Source organism: Panthera pardus, unplaced genomic scaffold (assembly GCF_024362965.1).
Source record: "Panthera pardus isolate Hobbes unplaced genomic scaffold, ASM2436296v1 HiC_scaffold_13, whole genome shotgun sequence".
Lineage (NCBI taxonomy): Eukaryota > Metazoa > Chordata > Mammalia > Carnivora > Felidae > Panthera > Panthera pardus.
Window position 1 is genome coordinate 84,579,086 of NW_026526688.1, and position 20,498 is coordinate 84,599,583.

The 20,498-nt window shown below is 38.5% G+C and overlaps 1 protein-coding gene across 3 annotated transcripts in view; it reads right to left on the reverse strand.

The window, feature by feature from the left end:
• Nucleotides 1-833: 833 nt before the first annotated feature.
• IL15 (interleukin 15) overlaps nucleotides 834-20,498 on the reverse strand; it is a 152,954-nt gene continuing 133,289 nt past the window's right edge. For all 3 annotated transcript variants that reach the window (XM_053901227.1, XM_019420268.2, XM_019420278.2), the window contains 6 exons: nucleotides 15,168-15,266; nucleotides 14,119-14,216; nucleotides 12,180-12,264; nucleotides 6,890-6,934; nucleotides 4,775-4,912; nucleotides 834-1,832 (listed from right to left, as the gene is read on the reverse strand). In XM_053901227.1, the coding sequence (XP_053757202.1) occupies nucleotides 1,725-1,832; nucleotides 4,775-4,912; nucleotides 6,890-6,934; nucleotides 12,180-12,264; nucleotides 14,119-14,216; nucleotides 15,168-15,179 (486 nt within the window). In that variant the 5' untranslated portion in view covers nucleotides 15,180-15,266 and the 3' untranslated portion in view covers nucleotides 834-1,724. The remainder of the gene's footprint in view (nucleotides 1,833-4,774; nucleotides 4,913-6,889; nucleotides 6,935-12,179; nucleotides 12,265-14,118; nucleotides 14,217-15,167; nucleotides 15,267-20,498) is intronic.

Consider the following 20,498-nt stretch of genomic DNA (forward strand, 5'->3'; position numbering starts at 1 on the left):
AACCACACTGAGATACCACCTCACACGTGTCAGAATGGCTAATTTCACAACTCAGGAAACAACAAATGTTGGTGAGGATGTGGAGAAAGGGGAACCCTACTGCACTGTTGGTGGGAGTGCAGCCACTCTGGGAAACAGTGTGGAGGTTCCTCAAAAAATTAAAAATAGAACTACCCTATGACCCAGCAATTGCACTACTAGGGATTTATCCAAAGGATACAAAAATGCTGATTTGAAGGGGCACATGCACCCCAATGTTTATAGCAGTGCTATCGACAATAGTCAAAGTATGGAAAGAGCCCAAATGTCCATCAACTAATGGGGGAATGGATTAAGAGGATGTGGTATATACTCACAATGGAATACTGCTCAGCGACAAAAAAGAATGAAATCTTGCCATTTGCAACAGTATGGATGGAACTGGAGGGTATTATGCTTAGCGAAATAAGTCAGTCAGAGAAAGACAGAGATCATATGATTTCACTCATATGTGGAATTTGAGAAACTTAACAGATGACCATAGGGGAAAGGAAGGAAAAAGAAGATAAAAACAGAGGAGGCAAACGATAAGAGACTCTTAAATACAGAGAAAAAAATGAGGGTTGATAGGGGGTGGGGGAGTGGGTTAAAGGGGTGATGGGCATTAAGGAAGGTACTTGTTGGGATGAGCACTGGGTGTCATATATAAAAGATAAATCACTGGGTTCTATTCCTGAAGCCAAGACTATACCATAAGCTAACTAACTTGAGGAAAAACAAAACAAAAGAAAAAAATGAAAAACAAAAACACCATAAGTGAACTAGGTGAAAGAAATGGTGATAAGACAAAAATATTTCATTTTAGTCATAGTTTTATTAAAAAAGACCTTGCAAATTTCAGACAGTATACTGCAAAAATATATAAACAATTACTTTATGTCAGATAATGCTGGCTTTAACGAACCAGCAAATTTTTTATTATACATGCATGGCAAAAAAAAAAAAAAGTGAAAATAAAATACCTGCACTTGGGAAAGCATGGAATACAAACATCATTACAACCATTAGTTTCCTATACACGATTCTACCTATCTACCTCAGTGGAGCTTTATTATTGTCACTCCCACCGAAGATTTACTGACGCATATTACCTGCCAGGTACATGCACTTTTTGTCTTTTATAACAGGTGCTTTATATATCAATTACAGAGTAAAACACCGGTTTCACACCTATTTCTTCCTTTCTCATTGGTAGTTAATTCTTCCTCCTTGTGCTACACCTAATGGAGAAGTGAAGGCTGGTGGTCAGTGGTCCTATGCTGGCTGGAACATACGGTTTCCCTGCCCCAGGGGTGCTCAGCCCCACAGCTTGTGTGATTTGACTATTTGACTATTGAACGAATGTCCCCTATTTTCTTACAGGAGGTAAACATCAATGCAATTTCGAAGGATAAAGTATATACACAATTTTATTCAATACTTTATATTATGCTACAAATATGTACAATTTCAATAATAAATTAAGAATAAATGAACGAAATAAGTACGAAGACAGTTCATAGACACCATGTTGCTCAATGACATTTTTCTGCCTTCATTTCTAAGAGTTCGTGTGATCCAAGATTCCAGATTGTCCTCTTGTTAAAAAAATTGGGGCAGCATGCAAGAAATGAGGAGTTTCACAGCCTCTAAGCCGCAGGAAGATGTTTGCTAACAGTAGAAATGCTGAAGGGGATCAATCACAATCAAGAGTTGATAAACATTTGTACAATATGTACAAAACTCTGCAGAAATTCTTTAATGTTCTTTTCCTCCAGTTCCTCACATTCTTTGCATCCTGTTTCAGTTATATTCTAGTGAATAAGAAGAAAGGATTAGATTGCAAAGACTACTATATCCCTTTCCTGGGAATATCACATCATTTGAACCATACAGTGAGGTCTTGAGACATAAAAACTTTGGCACATTAATGTCATATTTGGAAAAACCACTGGAAAAAACTGGGAGATCTGGTTTAGGCTTATTTTTCCTATAATGGGTTAAGGACATTGGAGAAATAAGCCATGTCTATCAGACCATGGACTTCCTGCTTAGAGCCCTTCAGTAGTTTCTGATCATCTACCCCATAAAGACTATGCCTCCCTTGCATGGGACACAGGCCCTCCTGAGGGGTTCCTCACCTGTTTCTTTCACCTGTCCCCACCACCTCCAATGACATACCCTAAGTACAATGAGCTCATGCCTTTACCCCCACATACACATCATGCTATTAGATGCCCCACTGCCTTTGTTCTTCTCTCTGCATATTCCACACTTGCTATTTTAGCTACCACTAGTCAGGCTGAGATTACTCAGGTCCTATCTCCATTAGGAAGGCATTCCTAAACCTAGGAGTTCCCCAGGTTGGGCTAAATGTTCCATCTTTACATTCTCAGAACTCTCCCTCATATATCAATCATATCACATCATATCATATCATATCATATCATATATTGATATTAGGGAGTTTTTTGATTTTTATACCACTAGTCTCTAGGCTTTTCTAAGAGCACAAGGCCACATATTTTTGTTTCCCTAGCCTTTAGCATAAGGCCTAGCACATAGTATTCCCCCAGTCATTGCTGGTTGAACTAAACTATTTAGGTGAATACCACAAATTGTAATTCAAACACCGTTTCATGGATAACTAGAATATTCCGAATGTAGTAATCATAAATAAACTACTTAGAGATCATCCAAACCAGGAAAGCTGTACCAGCAAAAATCAAAATTAGATTTTATGTCCATTAAGCACTTGAAATTCAGATTCACCAACATTTATCAAGCACATACTCTATGCCAGGGACTGTCATATTCTATGTAGCGCTGTCCTATTTGAAAATAATCATGTCAGATAGCAAGGCAGAGATATTACACGATGCATCTCAGTTGACATAACCAGTGAAATGCTCTACATCCGGCTCTTCTGACTACAGTCTTGCCAGCTCCTTCTACTACACGTGCTACACATACCAGGCCATGATGACAGCGACTGTGAACATGCACATTGAATATTCTACCAATAACAGAGAGGTAACCTATCACAAGAGTATTTTAAACATCAGTATAGGCATTTCATAAATATATTAAGTGTCTAGAATATGCCCGGCATTGTTCTGGGAGCTGGGATACAGCTCTAAAACACACACACATATACACAGACACACAGAAATACCTGCCCCTTAGACACTGACATTCTAGTAGGGAAAAGCAGACAAGTAAGTAAAATGTCAGATAGTGGGGCGTGCAGAGAAGGGGACAGGGTGTGGGGGTGGATTGCAACTGTGAAGAGGTGACATCACTGAGAAGGAGACATTTAAGCAAAGACCTTAAAGCAACCTGGCATTTTTAGAGCAGTTCAGGGTGTCCAGCCCTACTCGCTCAGAGGGTCTTGGAACATTCAGTTACCTCTGCCTGTTAAACATACTTCCCCAGATAGGAGGCTCATTCCCTCATGTCTTTCCAAATATCAGCTTAGCAGGTAAACCTCTAAAATAGAACCCCGGCCCTCTTACCTGCCTTCTTTTTGGCCACTGATTTAATAAATAACTGAGTCATTATTCATTTCCTTTTGCTTGCTTTATTTATGTTTTACGTTTTACTTATGTCCCTTAAGAGCAGAGACCATGTGTGTTTTTTCACTTCTGTTATCCTGAAGGCCTACAACGAGGCCCCAAAAGTATATGTTAAATTCATGAATTATTGTTATGCCTTCTTCGTTTGTAAAACTTCCTTCTATCCACTCTGCTTTGGCCACTAGTGTTTTGCCATGAAAACCATCATTCTTTTACTTCAGGGCCTTTGCCCAGCTCACCCTCAGACCTGCTGTGGGAGTCCTTCGCATTTTCTCTCCTAGAACCATACTTCTCGTGGTGCATGGCAAGGCCCAAATTCTACTTGAATTTTTAATATTTTTATTATTATCCTCTTGTGGCATTTGTCCTTCCAGTGGATAAGAAGAAGACCTCCCCTGAAGTGAAGCCACTTGGGTATGAATCTGGCTCCCCATTTTACCAGCTGTGTGGACTGGAGAAAGTGATTCAAGCCCTTGGTGCTCTGATTTCTTCAACCTTAAAACAGAAACAAGGAGGGGCACCTGGGCAGCTCATTTGGTTAAGAGTCTGACTCTTGATCTCGGCTCAGGTCGTGATCTCACAGTTCATGAGTTTGAGCCCCACATCGGGCTCTGTGCTGGCAGTGTGGAGCCTGCTTGGGATTCTGTCTCTCCCTCTTTCTCCCCCTTCCCCTCGTGCATTCTCTCTCTCTCAAAATAAATAAATAAACTTAAAAAAAAAACAGAAACAAGGGTAACTCACAGATTTATTGTGAGGATATAATGAATCACCATTTAAGCCTCAAAGAACAGTGTCTGGCATAGAGTAATTACTGAATAAATGTGGATTGCTATTATTGATGCTAAACACTTAACTATGTAATTAGAACGATGTCTATCCACTGCACCTGGTGATAAACACCTTGGGGCCAACGACCTCACTGGTTCATCACTGTCACTCTAGCACAAAAGGGCCTGGAATCACGCAGTAAATGTTTGTTGAATGAATACACTGATAGACCACTTTAGGATTTTGGACACACTACTGATTGTGCCAGTTCTGAAGGTCACTTCGCTGGCATTAACTCCCTCTCCCGAGTGTCTCTTCGGACAATCTGCTTGTTCATTACATCCAGCTAATGACTTCTCCCAACCAAGACATAAACATCCGATATAGCTCTGTATGACTATTGGGTAACTCACCCTGTTAGAAGATAAACCGCTGTTTGCTAGGATAATAATGTTTTCTACTGTTTGATGAATGGTCTCGTTTTTGGACTCAAGCGAAATAACATGTAACTCCAGGAGAAAGCACTTCATCGCTGTTACTTTGCAATTGGGCTAAAAAAAGAGTTACAAAGAATCACTTTGAAAAAAAAGTATCTTTCCATTATGCACTTTTACATAGATGCAATTTTGATTTTTTAAAAAGTTAATCCAAATATTTTATAAAGAAACACAAAACCCCTAAGAAGTTTTACACAGGAGGCAATTTTTTGCTTTGTTTTGTTTTTAAATCAAAACCAAAACAAACAGACAATAAAACAATCTAAAAAGATGGCAATAGTATACAGAAGAAAGAACACAAAGCTAGAAAACATGGAAATAACAGGCCACTTTTTCTCAATGAGAGCATTTCCTCCTTGTAAAAGGGTAGTAATACCATCCTGAGACTCTCAAAACATTAGTATAGATAGTCTGCTAAAAGAATTTTTAGAATCAGACTGTACTGTTAATATCTGAAACAGTGACAGCTGCTGGTCATGCTAGTTCCATAAGTCCCAGAGCTCCAGGGGCAGAAGAAATCCCAAGGAATTTATTAGAAAAATCAGGGTAGGAGTACTGCCCATTCACGGGCTGGCCACATCAGAAAGGTACCTTTCAGATACCACAAAAATATGTTTCCCACAATAGTGACTTTAACAAAATCCCCAACTTAAAAGAAAAGAAGCATTAATCATCATCTGGGGATGTGACCATGGATTGTCTGACTTTAGGTTCTCACTGCCTTGTACAATGCCTGGGATCCTACAGGCACTTCCAGAATGCTTACAGAATGGATGAAGGGAGGAGGGAACACACCCACATGCCTGGCATTGGCCATATTCCTTATCTCCCACAGCAGCTGCTCAGGATTGCAAGGGTAAATACCATCCCCACAGACAGATACGTAGGTAGGTAGGTAGGTAGGTAGGTAAGTAGGTAGATAGATAAAATAATAAATAAAACTGAGGCTCATAAATGTTTAGTGACTTCTTAGGCAATGCACCTAGGAAGTGGCTGAATCAGAGTTTACATCTAAATTTCAACCTCAGCTTCTTTCTGTAAGCCATGAGTTACAAGGTTATCTTCTTGCAAAAAAAGCAATCTCAGGTTGCTGAGTTTGGGTGGTTACCTGCCTGCTCTCTACTTTGAAAGAAAAATGGAAAATATACTAAAGCCTAAGGAGGAAGACAATGTCTATGTGTAGCACCACTATCCAAGGGGTTGATGAATATCTGGTTTTTCTAGCTTGTGGTGAAGCCCTCTTCCCAAAGCTGAAAAAGCCTTCGCAGGTGCAAATTCTTCGATTTCAGAGAAGTTCTAATTGAGCAATCACAGAGAGTGGACTCACTGTTCTCCTCGCACACAACATAGAGTTTGTTTTCCGTGTGGTGAAGAAGTTGGGGATTTGTTTCTTGTTTTTTAGTAGCCAACTCAGAGGGAAAGAACAGCAACATCGCTAAAATTATACATGCCTTAGGCAATGTCAGTGTATTAATGAAACAAGTTCAAGATCATTTTTTAATTCTGATAGGTTTTATGAGCTGTGTTTATTTATTTTCTCACATCGAGAGTAACTGGCCAGAATTCTTTTCTGACAATTGTAGAGATTCATGCAAAATGTGGAACATGAGTGCATTTAAGCAATTTGTAGAAAATATAATTAAGCGTGGAAATACACTCCAGGACTGGAAACAAGGGCTATGGCGGACAGCTTTAAATTGAATCCATTAACCTGATTTTTGCACTTAATTGCATCATGATCTAATTGCATCATAAAATATGTAATATGTTTTGTTTGACATTGATGGAAAAGGCTGTTTTATATTTTGATTTGGTACCATTATGAAAATAGCATCTATGTAAGCTCTTTGTCCCCAAGTCCCACAACCTCAACAATTACTTACAAAATGCATTGATCGCATGTTGTCAGAACACAACAAAAGTTAGACTTAAAAACTATACATTCTTCAGTAAGTTTATGAAAATATACTTCTTCAACTTTTGAAAACTGGAAAATATAACAATTTTCAAAAAAAAAAAAACTCTACTCACATGAACATCACTTTCAGTATATAAAGTGGCATCGATATGTAAGGACTGAAAGGAAACAAAATTAGATAATATGAAAAATTATGACCTCCTTTAGATAAAGTGAAAACAACTTACTGAACATTTTAAACTTTTTAAATTACATTTTTTAAAATTTTGAGATGATTTCAGTTTCATATGCAATTATAAGAGAAAATGTAGAGAGATCCCACAAACCCTTCACCATTCCTCAGTGGGAATATCCCGAATGCCATAGTACAATACCATAACCAGGAAACTGACACTCATCCGATCCACCCACCTTGTTGAGATTTCACCAGTTCCATGTGCACTGATGTGGCTATGTAGTTCTACTCAGTTTTACCAGATGTGTAAATTCATGTAACCACCTCCACAGTCAAGGCACAGAACAGTTCCATCACCATTAAAATCCTCCTCCCACACTTCCATAGCCCAAACCACCTTTCTCCCTACACATTCCACCCCCCACTTTCTAATCCCTGGCACCCACTTCTCTCATCTCCATTCCTATATCACTTCAAGAATGTTATATAAGTGGAATCATATAGTACAGAACCTTTTGAGACTGGCTTTTTGAAAAACTTAATAGACTATTCTTTGAGCAGTTGTAGGTTTCTGGAACATGAGAAGAAAGTACAGAAACTTCCCAAACTTCCTTGTCCCCCTGCACAGTTTCTTCTATTATTAGTATCTTGCATTAGCGTGGTACATCTATTACAATTGATGAGCCAATACTGATACATCTGTAACAAAAGTTCATAGATTACATTGGGATTCACTCTCAGTGTTGTATATTCTATGAATTTTAACCAATATATAATGACATGTATCCACCATTACAGTATCACACAAAATAGTTTTATTATAAAAATCACCTGTGCTCCATCTATTCATCTCTCCCTTTCCTCTAACACCTGGAAACCACTGATGTTTTTACTGTATCCAAAGGACATTCTTATCCATTGGATACATTGTGCATCCATTGGATATTCTTATCCATTGGACATTCTTATCAAATGGATACATTCTGTATACATTCTTGCAAAATGTCATAGAGTTGGAACCACATGTAGCCTTTTTAGATTGGCTTTTTTCACTCAGTGATATGTTTTTAAGGTTTCTCCATGTCTTTTCATGTCTAGAAGCTCATTTCTTTTTATTGCTGAATAATATTCTATTGTATGGATGTACCTCTGTTAGCTTATTCAGACTGGCTTTTTTTCACACAGCATAATACTTTGGAGAGCCATCCAACTTGTTTTATCAGTAATTTTTTCCTTTTATTTGCTCAGTATTATTCCATGATTAATGTACCACAGTTTATTTATCTGTTCAAGGGCATTTGGGCTGTTTTCAGTTTTTAGCTATTATAAATAAAGGTCTATGAACGTACATGTGCCTGTTTTCCTGTGGAGGTAAGTTTTCATTTCTCTGATATAAATGTTCGAGAGTGCAACTGTTGGATCACGTGGCAAATATGTTTTATAAAAAACACCCAAACTATTTTAGAGTAGCTATAAAATTTTACATTCTCATCAGACATATGTGTGATCCAATTTCTCCACATCCTTGCCAGCATTTAGCATTATTACTTTTAATTTAAATATTCTTACAAGTGTATAGTGATATGTCATTGTCTTTTTAATCTGCAACCTCTAAATAATATGCAGCAATTTATTGGTACTTTCTTCCAGAAAAAAGTCTTGGGGTGATTTATAATTTCTTCCTTTCTAATCTGCCCACGTTTAGTTCTTGTTCTTGCCTTGCCAATTTAGCTAAAGTTCCAACACTGTTTTGAATAAGAGTAGTGAGAGGTGACATATTTGCCTTGTTTCTAATCTCAGCAGAAAAACATTCAGTCTTTACCCATTATGTATGATGTTAGCTCTAAGTTTTTTGTACATTCTTGGTATCAAGTTGAAAAAGTTACTTCTCTATTTCTGGTTTGCTGAGAAATTTTACTAGCAACAGGTATATTTTAAAATGCTATTTCTCCATCAATTGATCTGATCATAGGATAGTCTACTTTAGCCTGTTGATAAGGTGGATTACATTGACTGATTTTCCAATATTAAGCAGGTCTTGCATATTTGGAAACAATCCCTTTGGTCATGGTGTGTAATTTTTTTTAATACACTGGTGGATTTTATTTGCTAATATTTTATTGAGAATTTTGCATCTAAGTCATTAGAAGTATTTTCTGCTTTCTCTTTTGGTACTGCCTTTGTCTGGTTTTAGCATCTGGGTAATACTTGGCTCCTAATGAGTTAGAAGATGTTCTTCTATTTTTGGAAGTTATTGTAAAATTGGTGTTAATTCTTCTTTAAGTGTTTGGTAGAACACTCCAGTGAAACCAGCTGGGCGTAGGGATTCATTTGGGGGAGTTCTTTTTGGCGAATTCAGTGTCTTTAATAGTTATAGTAGTTTGGGGATTGTTTATTTCATCTTTGTTAAATTTTGGTAGTTTGTGTTTTTGAGGAATTGGTCCATTTCTTCCAAATTGTCAAATTTAGAGAATAAAGTTGTTTATAGTTTTTCTTTATTATCCTTTTAATGTCTGCAGATTCTGTAGTGATAGTCTCTAATTTCAGTCCTGACATTAATGGTCTATATCATCTCTCTTTTAATCTTTGTCAGTCCTGCTGGAAGTTTATCAATTTTACTGATTTTTTTCCCCTAGTAATGAGCATCATGTTTCATTAAGTTTCTCTATTGTTTTCCTGATTTCAATTTCATTATTTTCTGCCCTTATATTTACTTTTTCTTTCCTTCTGCTTGTGTTAGGTTTATTTTGCTCTTCTCTCTCCAGTTTTTTGAGGTGGGAACTTGGCTAGTTGATACAAGATCTTTCCTTTTTCCTAATATAATCACTTAGCTTTACAAATTTCCTTCTCAGTAATGCTTTACCTGAATCCTACAGATCTTGATATGTTGTATTTTCATTTTCATTCAGTTCTATGTACTTTTTTTTATAAACTTTGAGACTTAATCTTTGACCTATGGAATACTTAGAATTATTATTATTTAATTTTCAAGCGTTTGGAGACTTTCCTGCTATATTTATATAATCGACTTCTACTTTATTCCACTGTGGTCAGAGAACATACTCTGCATGATTGCAATTCTGATGAATTTGTTAAAGTTTGTTTTATGGCCCATGATATGTTTAGTCTTGGTGAATCGTGCCTGAAAAAAATACGAATTCCCTGTTGGTGGGTGAAAGGTTTCATCTATTGTTGGCTGACTGTGTTGTCGAGTTCTTCTATATCCTTTTTGATTCTGTGTCCAGTGATTCATTTGTTACTTAGGAAGCGGTAAAGTCCTCCACTATAATTGTGAATGTGCTTTTTCTCCTTTCAGTTTGATTCGTTTTTGCTTCTTGCCTTGTCAGGCTCTGTCATTGGGTGTGTACACATTTAAGATCACATTTTCCTGGTGGATTGATCTCTTACCATTTTGAAATGTACCTCTTGATTCTAGTAATTTTACTTGCCGTGAAGTCTACTTTATCTGATATTAATATAACTACTTCTGATTTTTAAAAATTACTGTGTGCATGTGCATCAGCTTCCTAAAGCTATTGTAATTAAGTATCAAAATGAGGGCTTAAAACAAAAATAATTTATTCTCTTACAGCTTTGGAAGCTAAAGGTCCAAAATCAAGATGTCAGTAGGGCCATGCTGCCTCCAAAGGTTCTAGAACAATCCTTGTTTACCTCTCCCAAGTCTCTAGTGGCTCCTGGCAATCTTGGGCCTCTTGTGGCTCATAGCTGCATCAGTCTGGCCTTCTTTGGCTTATAGCCGCCTCCAATTTCACATGGCCTTCTTCCCTGTGAGTCTCTCTATGTTCTGACCTCTTCTTGTAAGGACAGCTAGACATTGGAGTTAAGGCCCAACCCACCCCAGTATGACTTCATCTTAACTAATTATATTTGCAAAGACCCTATTTCCAAATAAGTTCACATTCTGAGTTTCCCAGTAGACATAACTTTTTTATGGGGGCAGGGGGGCACTATTCAAACCATTATAATATGGTATATTTTTTTTCTCTTTTCAATTTCAACCTACTTATGCCACTGAGTTTGAAGTATTATTGTTTAATTTCCAATTGTAGACAGCAAAATGGCAAAATGTGGTTGGTGTTTTGTTATCAATTTGGCCAATCTCCCTCCTTTACTGTATTCTGTTTCTCCTCCCTTTTGAGATGCTAATGCTAGGAATGTTGAACCTTTTATTATCCCAAAGATCCCTGAGGCTTTTTTCCCCCCAGTCTGTTTTCTATCACTCTATCTTCAAGTTCACTGCCTTTCCTCTGTCACAGTCATCCTGCTCATGAGTCTCTCCAGTTTGTTTTGTATTTCAGTTATTGTATTTTTCAGTTCTGTCATTTTCATTTGGTTCCTTTTACATATTGTATTTCTTTGCTAAGACTTCATTTTATCCAGTTGTTTTCAAAGGTATGTGTAATTGCTTGGTACATTTTTATGATGGCTGCTTTAAAATCCTTGTCAAATAATTCTAACATCTAAAACATCTCCATTTCAAAGTCTATTTCAGAGACTTTTCTCATTCCAGTTGTGTTTTTCCTGCTTCTTGGTACAATGAGTGATTTTCAGCTGTATTCTGATATTTTAGCTTTATGTTAGGAGACCCTGGTTCCATCTAAACCTTCTATTTTAGCATACAGCCACCCTGTTTGGGTTGAGGCTCTGATTTACATATATTTGCTGTGGTTCCCATGACAATTTAGTTTTCAGAATCTTTGTGGTGCTAACTTGAAATGCTCAGTTCACCAGATGCCCCTGGGATGCCCACTGGCCCCTGCTGTATCACCCAAGGGGTGGAGGACAATTCTCTTGGCCAATTGTCAGTGGGACTCCTGTTTTCTTCCCCCTGCTAGTTCTGCCAGGCCAGCTGGTGTCTCTAGATGAGAGACGGGGTTCTCTGGCCACAGGACAGAGAGCTCTTCCCTGGGACAGGCCATGCCCCCTGCAAGTGCCTCCAGGCTGCCAGGTTTCTTTGGTAGGAGAAGGGAGTCTCTGGCCTGTGGTGATAGAGAGCTCTTCATACTGGGCCACTTATAAATTGAGTTTTAAAGATAATTACGATCCGAAAATTGTTAAGTAAAAGCATTGAAGGTTTTACCAGGCTCATGAATTTCTACAAAAATATTGCTTCAAGTGAGATTTCATTAAGACTGACAGCGAAACACAGGGAGAGGCATACTCCACAGCAATCATACCAGATAGCTTATGGAAAAATGAGTACTCACTTGAATAAGCTTGTCAATTATTTTCAAATCACTTATTACATCCTGCCAGTTTGCCTCTGTTTTGGGAAGACCTGCACTGATACAGCTGAAAGCAAAACCAAAGAGCAAAACATTTTGAATAAGCATAATACTGGCTTGATGAATACATAGGCAAAAGAGCAATCAAGATTTTCTTATTCCGATCAGCGAAAAGATAAGTGTTATCCTTGCCTTTGTGCATTCAACAGCTTTGTAGATGAATATAAACGCAGAATATACAGTACAACCCCTTGACACTTTAGACTAATTTAAGGGCTGACCAACTGGGATTAGAGAAAAACCTAATTTGGGAGGATAACTATAAATAACCTGGTGCGATTTATCACAATGGAAAACACACAGCACGTAATGTGTGGTAGTGCTCAGTAAATGTTTTTGAATAAACTGCTGATATTCTTTAAGTAGCAGATCCATCAGACTTTTAAGTCTATTAAATTGGTGCAATTCTTTATATATATATATATATATATATATATATATATATACACACACACATATATATATTTAAAAATTTTTTTTTAACATTTATTTATTTTTGAGGCAGAGAGACAGAGCATGAACAGGGGAGGGTCAGAGAGAGAGGGAGACACAGAATCTGAAACAGGCTCCAGGCTGTGAGCTGTCAGCACAGAGCCCGATGCGGGGCTCGAAATCACAGACCATGAGATCATGACCTGAGCCGAAGTTGGACGCTTAACTGACTGAGCCACACAGGCGCCCCTATATATTTTTTAATGTTTATTTATTACTGAGAGAGAGAGACACAGGGCACGAGTGTAGGGAGGGGCAGAGAAAGAGAGAGACACAGAATCTGAAGCAGGCTCCAGGCTCTGAACTATCAGCACAGAGCCTGACACTGGGCTTAAACTCACAAACCACCAGATCATGACCTAAGCCCAAGTCAGACGTTTAATGGACTGAGCCACCCAGGTGCCCCAGGTGTGATTCTTAAAATAAGCAATAATCACTTTCATGGAATGACTCTGATAGTAAATATTCTTTACTATAGATTCAACATGCACCTTGCACATTGCTCAGGCTACGACTATGCTTGCCCTAGCTTTCTTCATAAATATTACAGACTTGAGCCAAATCCAGTCTTGAATGATCATATACTTACTCATTTTGGTAACACTGAAATTTAACATCAGGACAAAAGACTCATCATACACTGACCAAGTGACTGTGGAATGATTCTTCAAACTTCAGGAACCAATAGCTGCTCCCTGATGGATCTTATACAGAAGCAAGATAGCCAATACTAATTTTTCCTGTGAGCAAAGATGCACTACACACATCCACAGCTCCCCACACCAGGAGGGAATCAATAAGGGAAAGTGAGCTGGGAGTCATACTACATAACTACAGGTTGGGTACTTTGGGCCAACTGTGTACAGAGTGTTAGCTACATCTAAGAAAGAAGAAGAAAGTTAATAAAGCACAGAAATGTCTGAATGTTTATGAAGAGGAAAAGCAAAAGGCCTAAATAAAGAAATGTTTCCAATTGAGGGAGGATAAGGTTCAAAGGACAGGAGACTTCAGTGCCAGGGATAGATAACAGAGTAACACGAACAAGCCCTCAGTATCTATTTTTTATGTTGTGAAAATCATGTAAGATGTGAATGAGGAATGTACTTCCAAGTTTAGGTAAATGTTAAGAGATCCAGTTTATTGGAAGGGTATAACACTTAGCTGGGATATTAGCAGAATGTAGAAATGTTCAAGTGGGTGTTAACCAAACTTCCTCTGAGTGTTCATAATCTGCCCTCTATTGTTCCCAAATACTTAGAGCCTAAGGATTTAAGCAAACTGGACATAAACCAATTTAATAGAGAATATGCTGAGTAACAATGATCATGGCCATTAACATGATGATATTTAGGCTGAAAGATACAATTACCTCAAAATGAAGACAGGAATGCAAGCTTCAGTTAAAAAATGGCTGTTCAGAAGTAAACACAAGTAGCACTGGATGGAAGTACTTCTCAAATATGGTTTCTGAAAAACAGAATCATATGCAAAGCAGTTAAAACATGTTTAGTTAAAAAATGATATACATTTAAAATGATATTTTATCATGTTGTAGTTTCCAGGAGGTAAATTGATCAAAACTTCAGAATTAATGCTATTAGAATTAATGAAGCTAGAACTTATCTTTCTTCCTTTCTCCCTCCTGCCATCTCTGTCTCTTATGTGCAAAATTACTTACTTACTATATATTTTTCCAGATGCATTTCAATGACGATAATTTTAAGAAAATTCCCATATTACTAATCTGTGTATATACTAATATCACTACTTACTTTGTTTCTATTATCCTTATTCTCCTCATATTTTTTTTTCCTTTTTAATAATTCAACATATATTTTTTGTTTGTTTGTTCTTAATTCTCTATGGCATGTTCATTTTTTTTTTCTTTGGATGTCATTGAAAACAGTTACAGACCCAACTAAAGACACTCTGTGCCATCCTAACAAGTGATACATAATAATTTTTCTTGGTGATTTAGGGAAATATTCATCTTAGAACTTCTCAGAGTTTTGATATGTTTGCCTGCCTCTTTCACACTGTCAAAGCCTTTACAGTTTCAGAGAGCCCTTGAACCACTAAGAATCTGTTTCATTTAGTCTACACTGAAAGGATGAATAATACCTAGACCTTGCCATCAAAGACTACACCATTCATTGAGTAGATGAAAATTCGAAGAACAAAACAGGGTGAGAAAAGTGAAATGATACATTTACAATGGCATGAAGAGCCCATCAGGGTGCTAGTAGAGTTCAAATACCTATTCCACTTACTTTCAAAATAAGAATAGTCCACACATGAATAGACCCCTGGGACACAACAAGATCTTTGGAGAATTGTCATATAACTTATCATGAAGTATCTGAGATTCAAGTGATCCTTTTGAAAAGTCCATATACTATCTCTACTAATTTTCCTTACCGAAATTCTCATTACTCAATGCCAGAGTAAATCCTTAAGTGTTGAAGAAGAGCTGGCTATGACAGTGGGATTCCAGCAGCCATCCATCCAGAATACTTCCTACAATACAATCGAGGGTAAGGAATTAAAAACACGGTGGACTAGTGAGGAAAAGGACTAGTGAGGAAAAGGAAGGAAGAGAATTAATATTCACTGAGCACTTACTTTTTCATGGGCACTCATCAGTCACTTAATACATACATCACTTTTAAATTATTTTTTAAGTTTATTTATTTATTTTTGAGAAAGGGACAGAAAGAGTGAGCAGCGTGGGGCACAGAGAGAGAGAGAGAGAGAGAGAGACAGAGAATCCCAAGCAAGCTCTGCACTGTCAGCACAGAGCCCGATGTGGGGCTTGAACTCACAAACTGTGAGACCATGACCTGAGCTGAAACCAAGAGTCGGACCTTTACCCCACTGAGCTACCCAGGTGCCTCTATACACATCACCTTTAATCCTCACAACAATCCTACGGGGTGGGGTTACCAGCATTTGGGTAAACTGCCCAGGCCCCAGAGCAAGTCCAAGACCACCAGGATTTGAGACCAGGTCTGTCTGAAGACAAAGCCCAAACACTTTCCACTATAGTATGTTCTTGAATTGGCAAATTCCAAAGTTGCATATTTACTTAGTAACCAGTAGAAGTCACCAAATACCTGGCTTCATATAAACCACTGACTGTTAATTTAATTTACAACAGAAGTATCTACTTCTATAGACATTGAACAGCTGTTTTCAGTCTTTGAAATAAATCACTGTTAATTGAAATGTTATTTGAGAATTTCATAAGTAACAAATTCTATTTTTTCTAATTCAAGGCAATGAAGAATGTGAGGTTTACACAGTCCCATATTCAACTCCATTTTATTAAAGTAAAGATTAAAACTAAGAAATATAAAATATAAACAATTATTTTTGCCATCCTTTAAAAATAGTATGTATTTGTTGACCTCTCCACAAAAATCAAAATCTGCTTTGCCCCTGACATAAATATTCATTGCAATTAAGTTTTGTAAACTCAATTAATTAAATTATTTTATTTTTCACATGACTGTTTTATGATATATGATGTATAAATCTTTATTTTTTTAATGTTTTATTTATTTTTGACAGAGAGAGTGCACACGCACATGCATGAGTGGGTGTGAAGCAGAGAGAAAGAGGGAGACAGAGGATCCAAAGCAGGCTCTGGGCTCTGTGCTGACAGCAGTGAGCCTGACAAGGGGCTTGAACTCATGAACCGTGAGATCATGACCTGAGCCGAAGTCGGACGCTCAACCGACTGAGCCACCCAGGCACCCCTGATATAAAATCTTTAAAAGAAAAACTAGTATTTATCTACATGTTAAACAAGACACTATGAGAGTACCTTCAACAGGAATGCCTCTTTTTCAAAAACATATTAAATGCAGTCATATGACCTGAATCATATGTACGATTTTAATTAAAGCAAACTCTCCTTATTCCTCTCAACCAATAATCATTCTCTTTGCCTGTATTATCTCAATGCTTCAAGTTTTTACAAAACTTCACAGTTATCTCGTAATTGTCCGAAGCCTCTTAAATTCCTTCCATCTTTTTGAGTTATGGTATCCCAAACTTCGCATTGGTCAAATAACAGTATCTATTGACCTGGGACTGAGCGGTACTGAGGGTGATGGAGGTGTTAATCAGGCCTTGGGAAACTACTGCAGTAAGCAATGAGGATTTCACTTCTGGGCTTTTGCGGCAGCGCATCTCCCCACGTGCAGGGTGTCTGACCCTTACCAGTGTGGCAGTGGACTTGCACTGCCCCGCCCAACCACCTCCAGCTGGCATAGGTCAAGGAGACTAAGTGCTGTGCTCAGAATGCTCCTACCAAGCATGGTGGAATGCAGCAGAAAACCACATCAAAAGCTTCAAGCAAAATAATGTTAATAGAGACCAATGGAGGAGAAAAGGAAACTTTTACAGCTTTGCCACCAACAAAAGAACTGATGTGGTTTCCTAGGCTAAGAGCAAAATATCTGGCTTTCAAAGCAGCTTTGGAAGCATTCAACCTGCCACCTACTAGTGCTGTGGACCAGTAATTTTACTAAAATATGTGTGAGTGTAAGCACGCACGTGTGTGGGTCAAAAATCAGTGTGGATCTTAAAAACTGAAAATGTAGAATACCCTATTCCTTTCTCTTTAGCCAGGACTCAATGTTAACTATTAATATAATTAATATTAATGACGGTAATATTATAATATGTATTGCTTACCTAGTGCTTTTGGTTTATAACATTATTTCCTATACAGTACTACATTCAATCCTGGCAATATCTTATAGCGAAAGACATTACTCTTATTTCACAGTGACGAAATTGAGGTTCTGAGAGGTTAAATGACTTGCTTCAGGTAAATGTCATGCATGTGGCCATGAAAATCTACCTCACAATCCAAGTTGGGCAGAAGGAGGAGGGATGCAACAAACTGAGAAGTGTAAGCCCCTTAATATAGGAAGTAGCTGGGGCACCTGGGTGGCTCAGATGGCTGAGCATCTGACTCTTGGTTTTGGCTCAAGTCATGATCTTGGTGGTTTGTGGGTTCAAGCTCCACATCCAGCTCTGCTCTGGCAGCGCAGAGCCTGCTTGGAATTTTCTCTCTCTCCTCTCTCTCTGCCCCTTCCCTGCTCTCTCTCTCTGTCTCAAAATCAACAGACATTAAAAAATATATACATATGTGAATAATAAAAATATATATGTGAATATACATATATATATATATATATATATATATATATATATATATATATAATAAAAAGCCCTGCTCTCTAACAGTTTAAAAATAGGTCTTTCAAATTTCTTGTGTGAAACAGAATTCAAGTTCTTCCACATCCATTATTCCATGTGATTCTCACAAAACACTCGCTAGAAGTGGCTGAAACCAGGTTAATTACTTTCTGAGAAGGCAAATCTAGGTATGAAATAAATTATCCACTTCCCTTTATGTCATATTTTTGGAGAACTGGGAAAGCAGTGTTTAATCCTGGTGTACTAATGGCATATGGTCATGAAATGTCCTCACAATCAGCGTCTTTGGTTTGCCCTTCACTCAACTGGGTGCACGACTCCAGGAAATAAAGAAAGACTAAATCCCAGCCCTACACCCAAGTTGCTCACCAAGTTTGAGCAGGAAATTTTTTGTGATCTTGTGATTGGGTGTCACTGCAGGGTGGCTGTTGACCTTATGGTGGCACTGCAAAGCTAGCAGGATGTCACTGCCCAGGGGTAAGACATTGGGAAGAGTTGACAAATCAACACAGCTGGGCAGCTCTAAGAGCTCTAATTCCGGAGTGACTTGTGGAAAATAATTGTGCACATCTTGCATTCCATACCAATATTGTAGTCCTTCCCGGTGAGGAAATATAACCTAATGCACTGCCGTTTGGCCTTGTTTTATTCTGTTTCATTATTTACTCGCCTTGTCACACATTCAAAGTAAATTTAAAAAGGCTTAGCACAAAAGAAGAGTTATAAGTATTGGTTAATTTGGTAAACACATTAATCTGTTCACTCAAAAAAAAAAAAAACTAAAAGTGAGGGCAAACCAACGTTGCGTGCTTCTGGAGAATATAGAGAATGGAAGACAGCATTGCTGCCCCTTATGCATTTAGTAAATATTTACTGAGTACTTACTATGTGCTAGACATTTCTCTATGACCTTGGGATACATCAATCAATGCAGAGGACAGAGAACCTTGGTTTTAGGGGGAAAGAGACCATTTGTAACATACATAAACTATTTAATTATATATTTGATTAGAAAGAGGTAAGTGATATAGGGAAAAGAAAACACAAAGTAAGGCAAGAAGGATGTGGTCGCGATTTTGAATAGGTGATCAGGATAGAGTTCAGCGAGAAGAAAATCACATCAGAGATGTAAAGGCAGGAAGGGAATGTGCCCTAATACACCCAAGTAAAGAGCATTTGAGGCACCCGGAAGAGCTAGATCAAAGGCACATTGGCACCTGCATGTCTGTGAGTCTGAGGATCAGAAAAGAGGCTGAGGGAGCAAGCAAGGCAGAGCATAGTCTGAGATGGGGGTCAGAAAGGTGGACAGGGAGGGGTGGCTCAGATTGTGCCCTTTCAGCCACTCCACACTCTAAGGATCTGAAGTGAGAAGTCACTGCAGCATTTTGGGCAAATAACTGATACCCTCTGAATGACATTTTAAGCAATCTGTCTTGGCCCCTGTGTTAAGGACAGGCAAGGATGGAAGCAGAGGTCCTGAGACTACAGGAATGCAGGTGACACACAGTGGTGGCTGCAGTGCGAGGGGTGGCAGTAGAGACAGGGACGTGTAGTTGCAGTCAGGAAACATTGATATGACAGAACCAACAGGATTTCCTGACAGACTGAATGTGGGCCATAAGACAACAAAATACTCCCAAGTCTTTGCCCTGAGCACCTGAGATCTGAAGCTGCCGTAAACTGAAACGAGATGGACTATGGGCCGAACAGATGCTCTGAAAGGAGGGGTCGTATCAGGAGTCTTCATTTTGGACATGTGGAATTTGTGAGAGGCCAAGGGCACAGCCACACAGAAACATCAAACGGGCCATCGGATGCAAGAATCTTGAGTTCGGGAAAGTGGTTTGAGCCTGAAATCGATATGGAGCTCATGATGCTGGTGGACTTCGCAGAGGGAAAGGTAGAGAAGAGGACCAAACCTGAGCCGAGGTATTTCAATATTAATTAGTTGGGGGGGGGGGGCAGAGGGGGAGAAGGACCAGCAAAGAAAATCTCAAAGGGAAGACCAGTGAAAGGGGGGAAAAAGGAGAGAGTGTGATGTTCTAGAAATCAATGAGAATTATATCCAGGACAAGAAATGACAATCACGTCAAAGGTGCTGAGACTTCAAAGAAGATACAGATTGAGCCCTGACCAGTGAGCTTGTAACCTGGGGGTCATGGGTGACTCCGACAAGAGCACTCTCAGCAGAGTGATGGAGACAGAAGCCTGCCTGAAATGGACTGAGGAGAAAGTAGGAGGAAAGAATTTATGAAATGCTAAGTACAGGCAATGTTTTGCAGAATAGTGCTCCAAAAGGGAGAAACAAAAGATGGTGGTAATAGGTATTAGAAGGTAGAGATGTGCTGAGGGAAAAATCGAGGATGTTAGCGGGAGAAAGGACCATTGCCAGGACCATTGCCAGATGACGTTCTTGAAAAGGCAGGTGAGGATGAGAAAGGAATTTCATGCACAAGTGGGGCGGTGGCTAGGTCACCTGTTGTCATGGAAGGAAGGCTGAGGGTCAAGGTGGTGCAA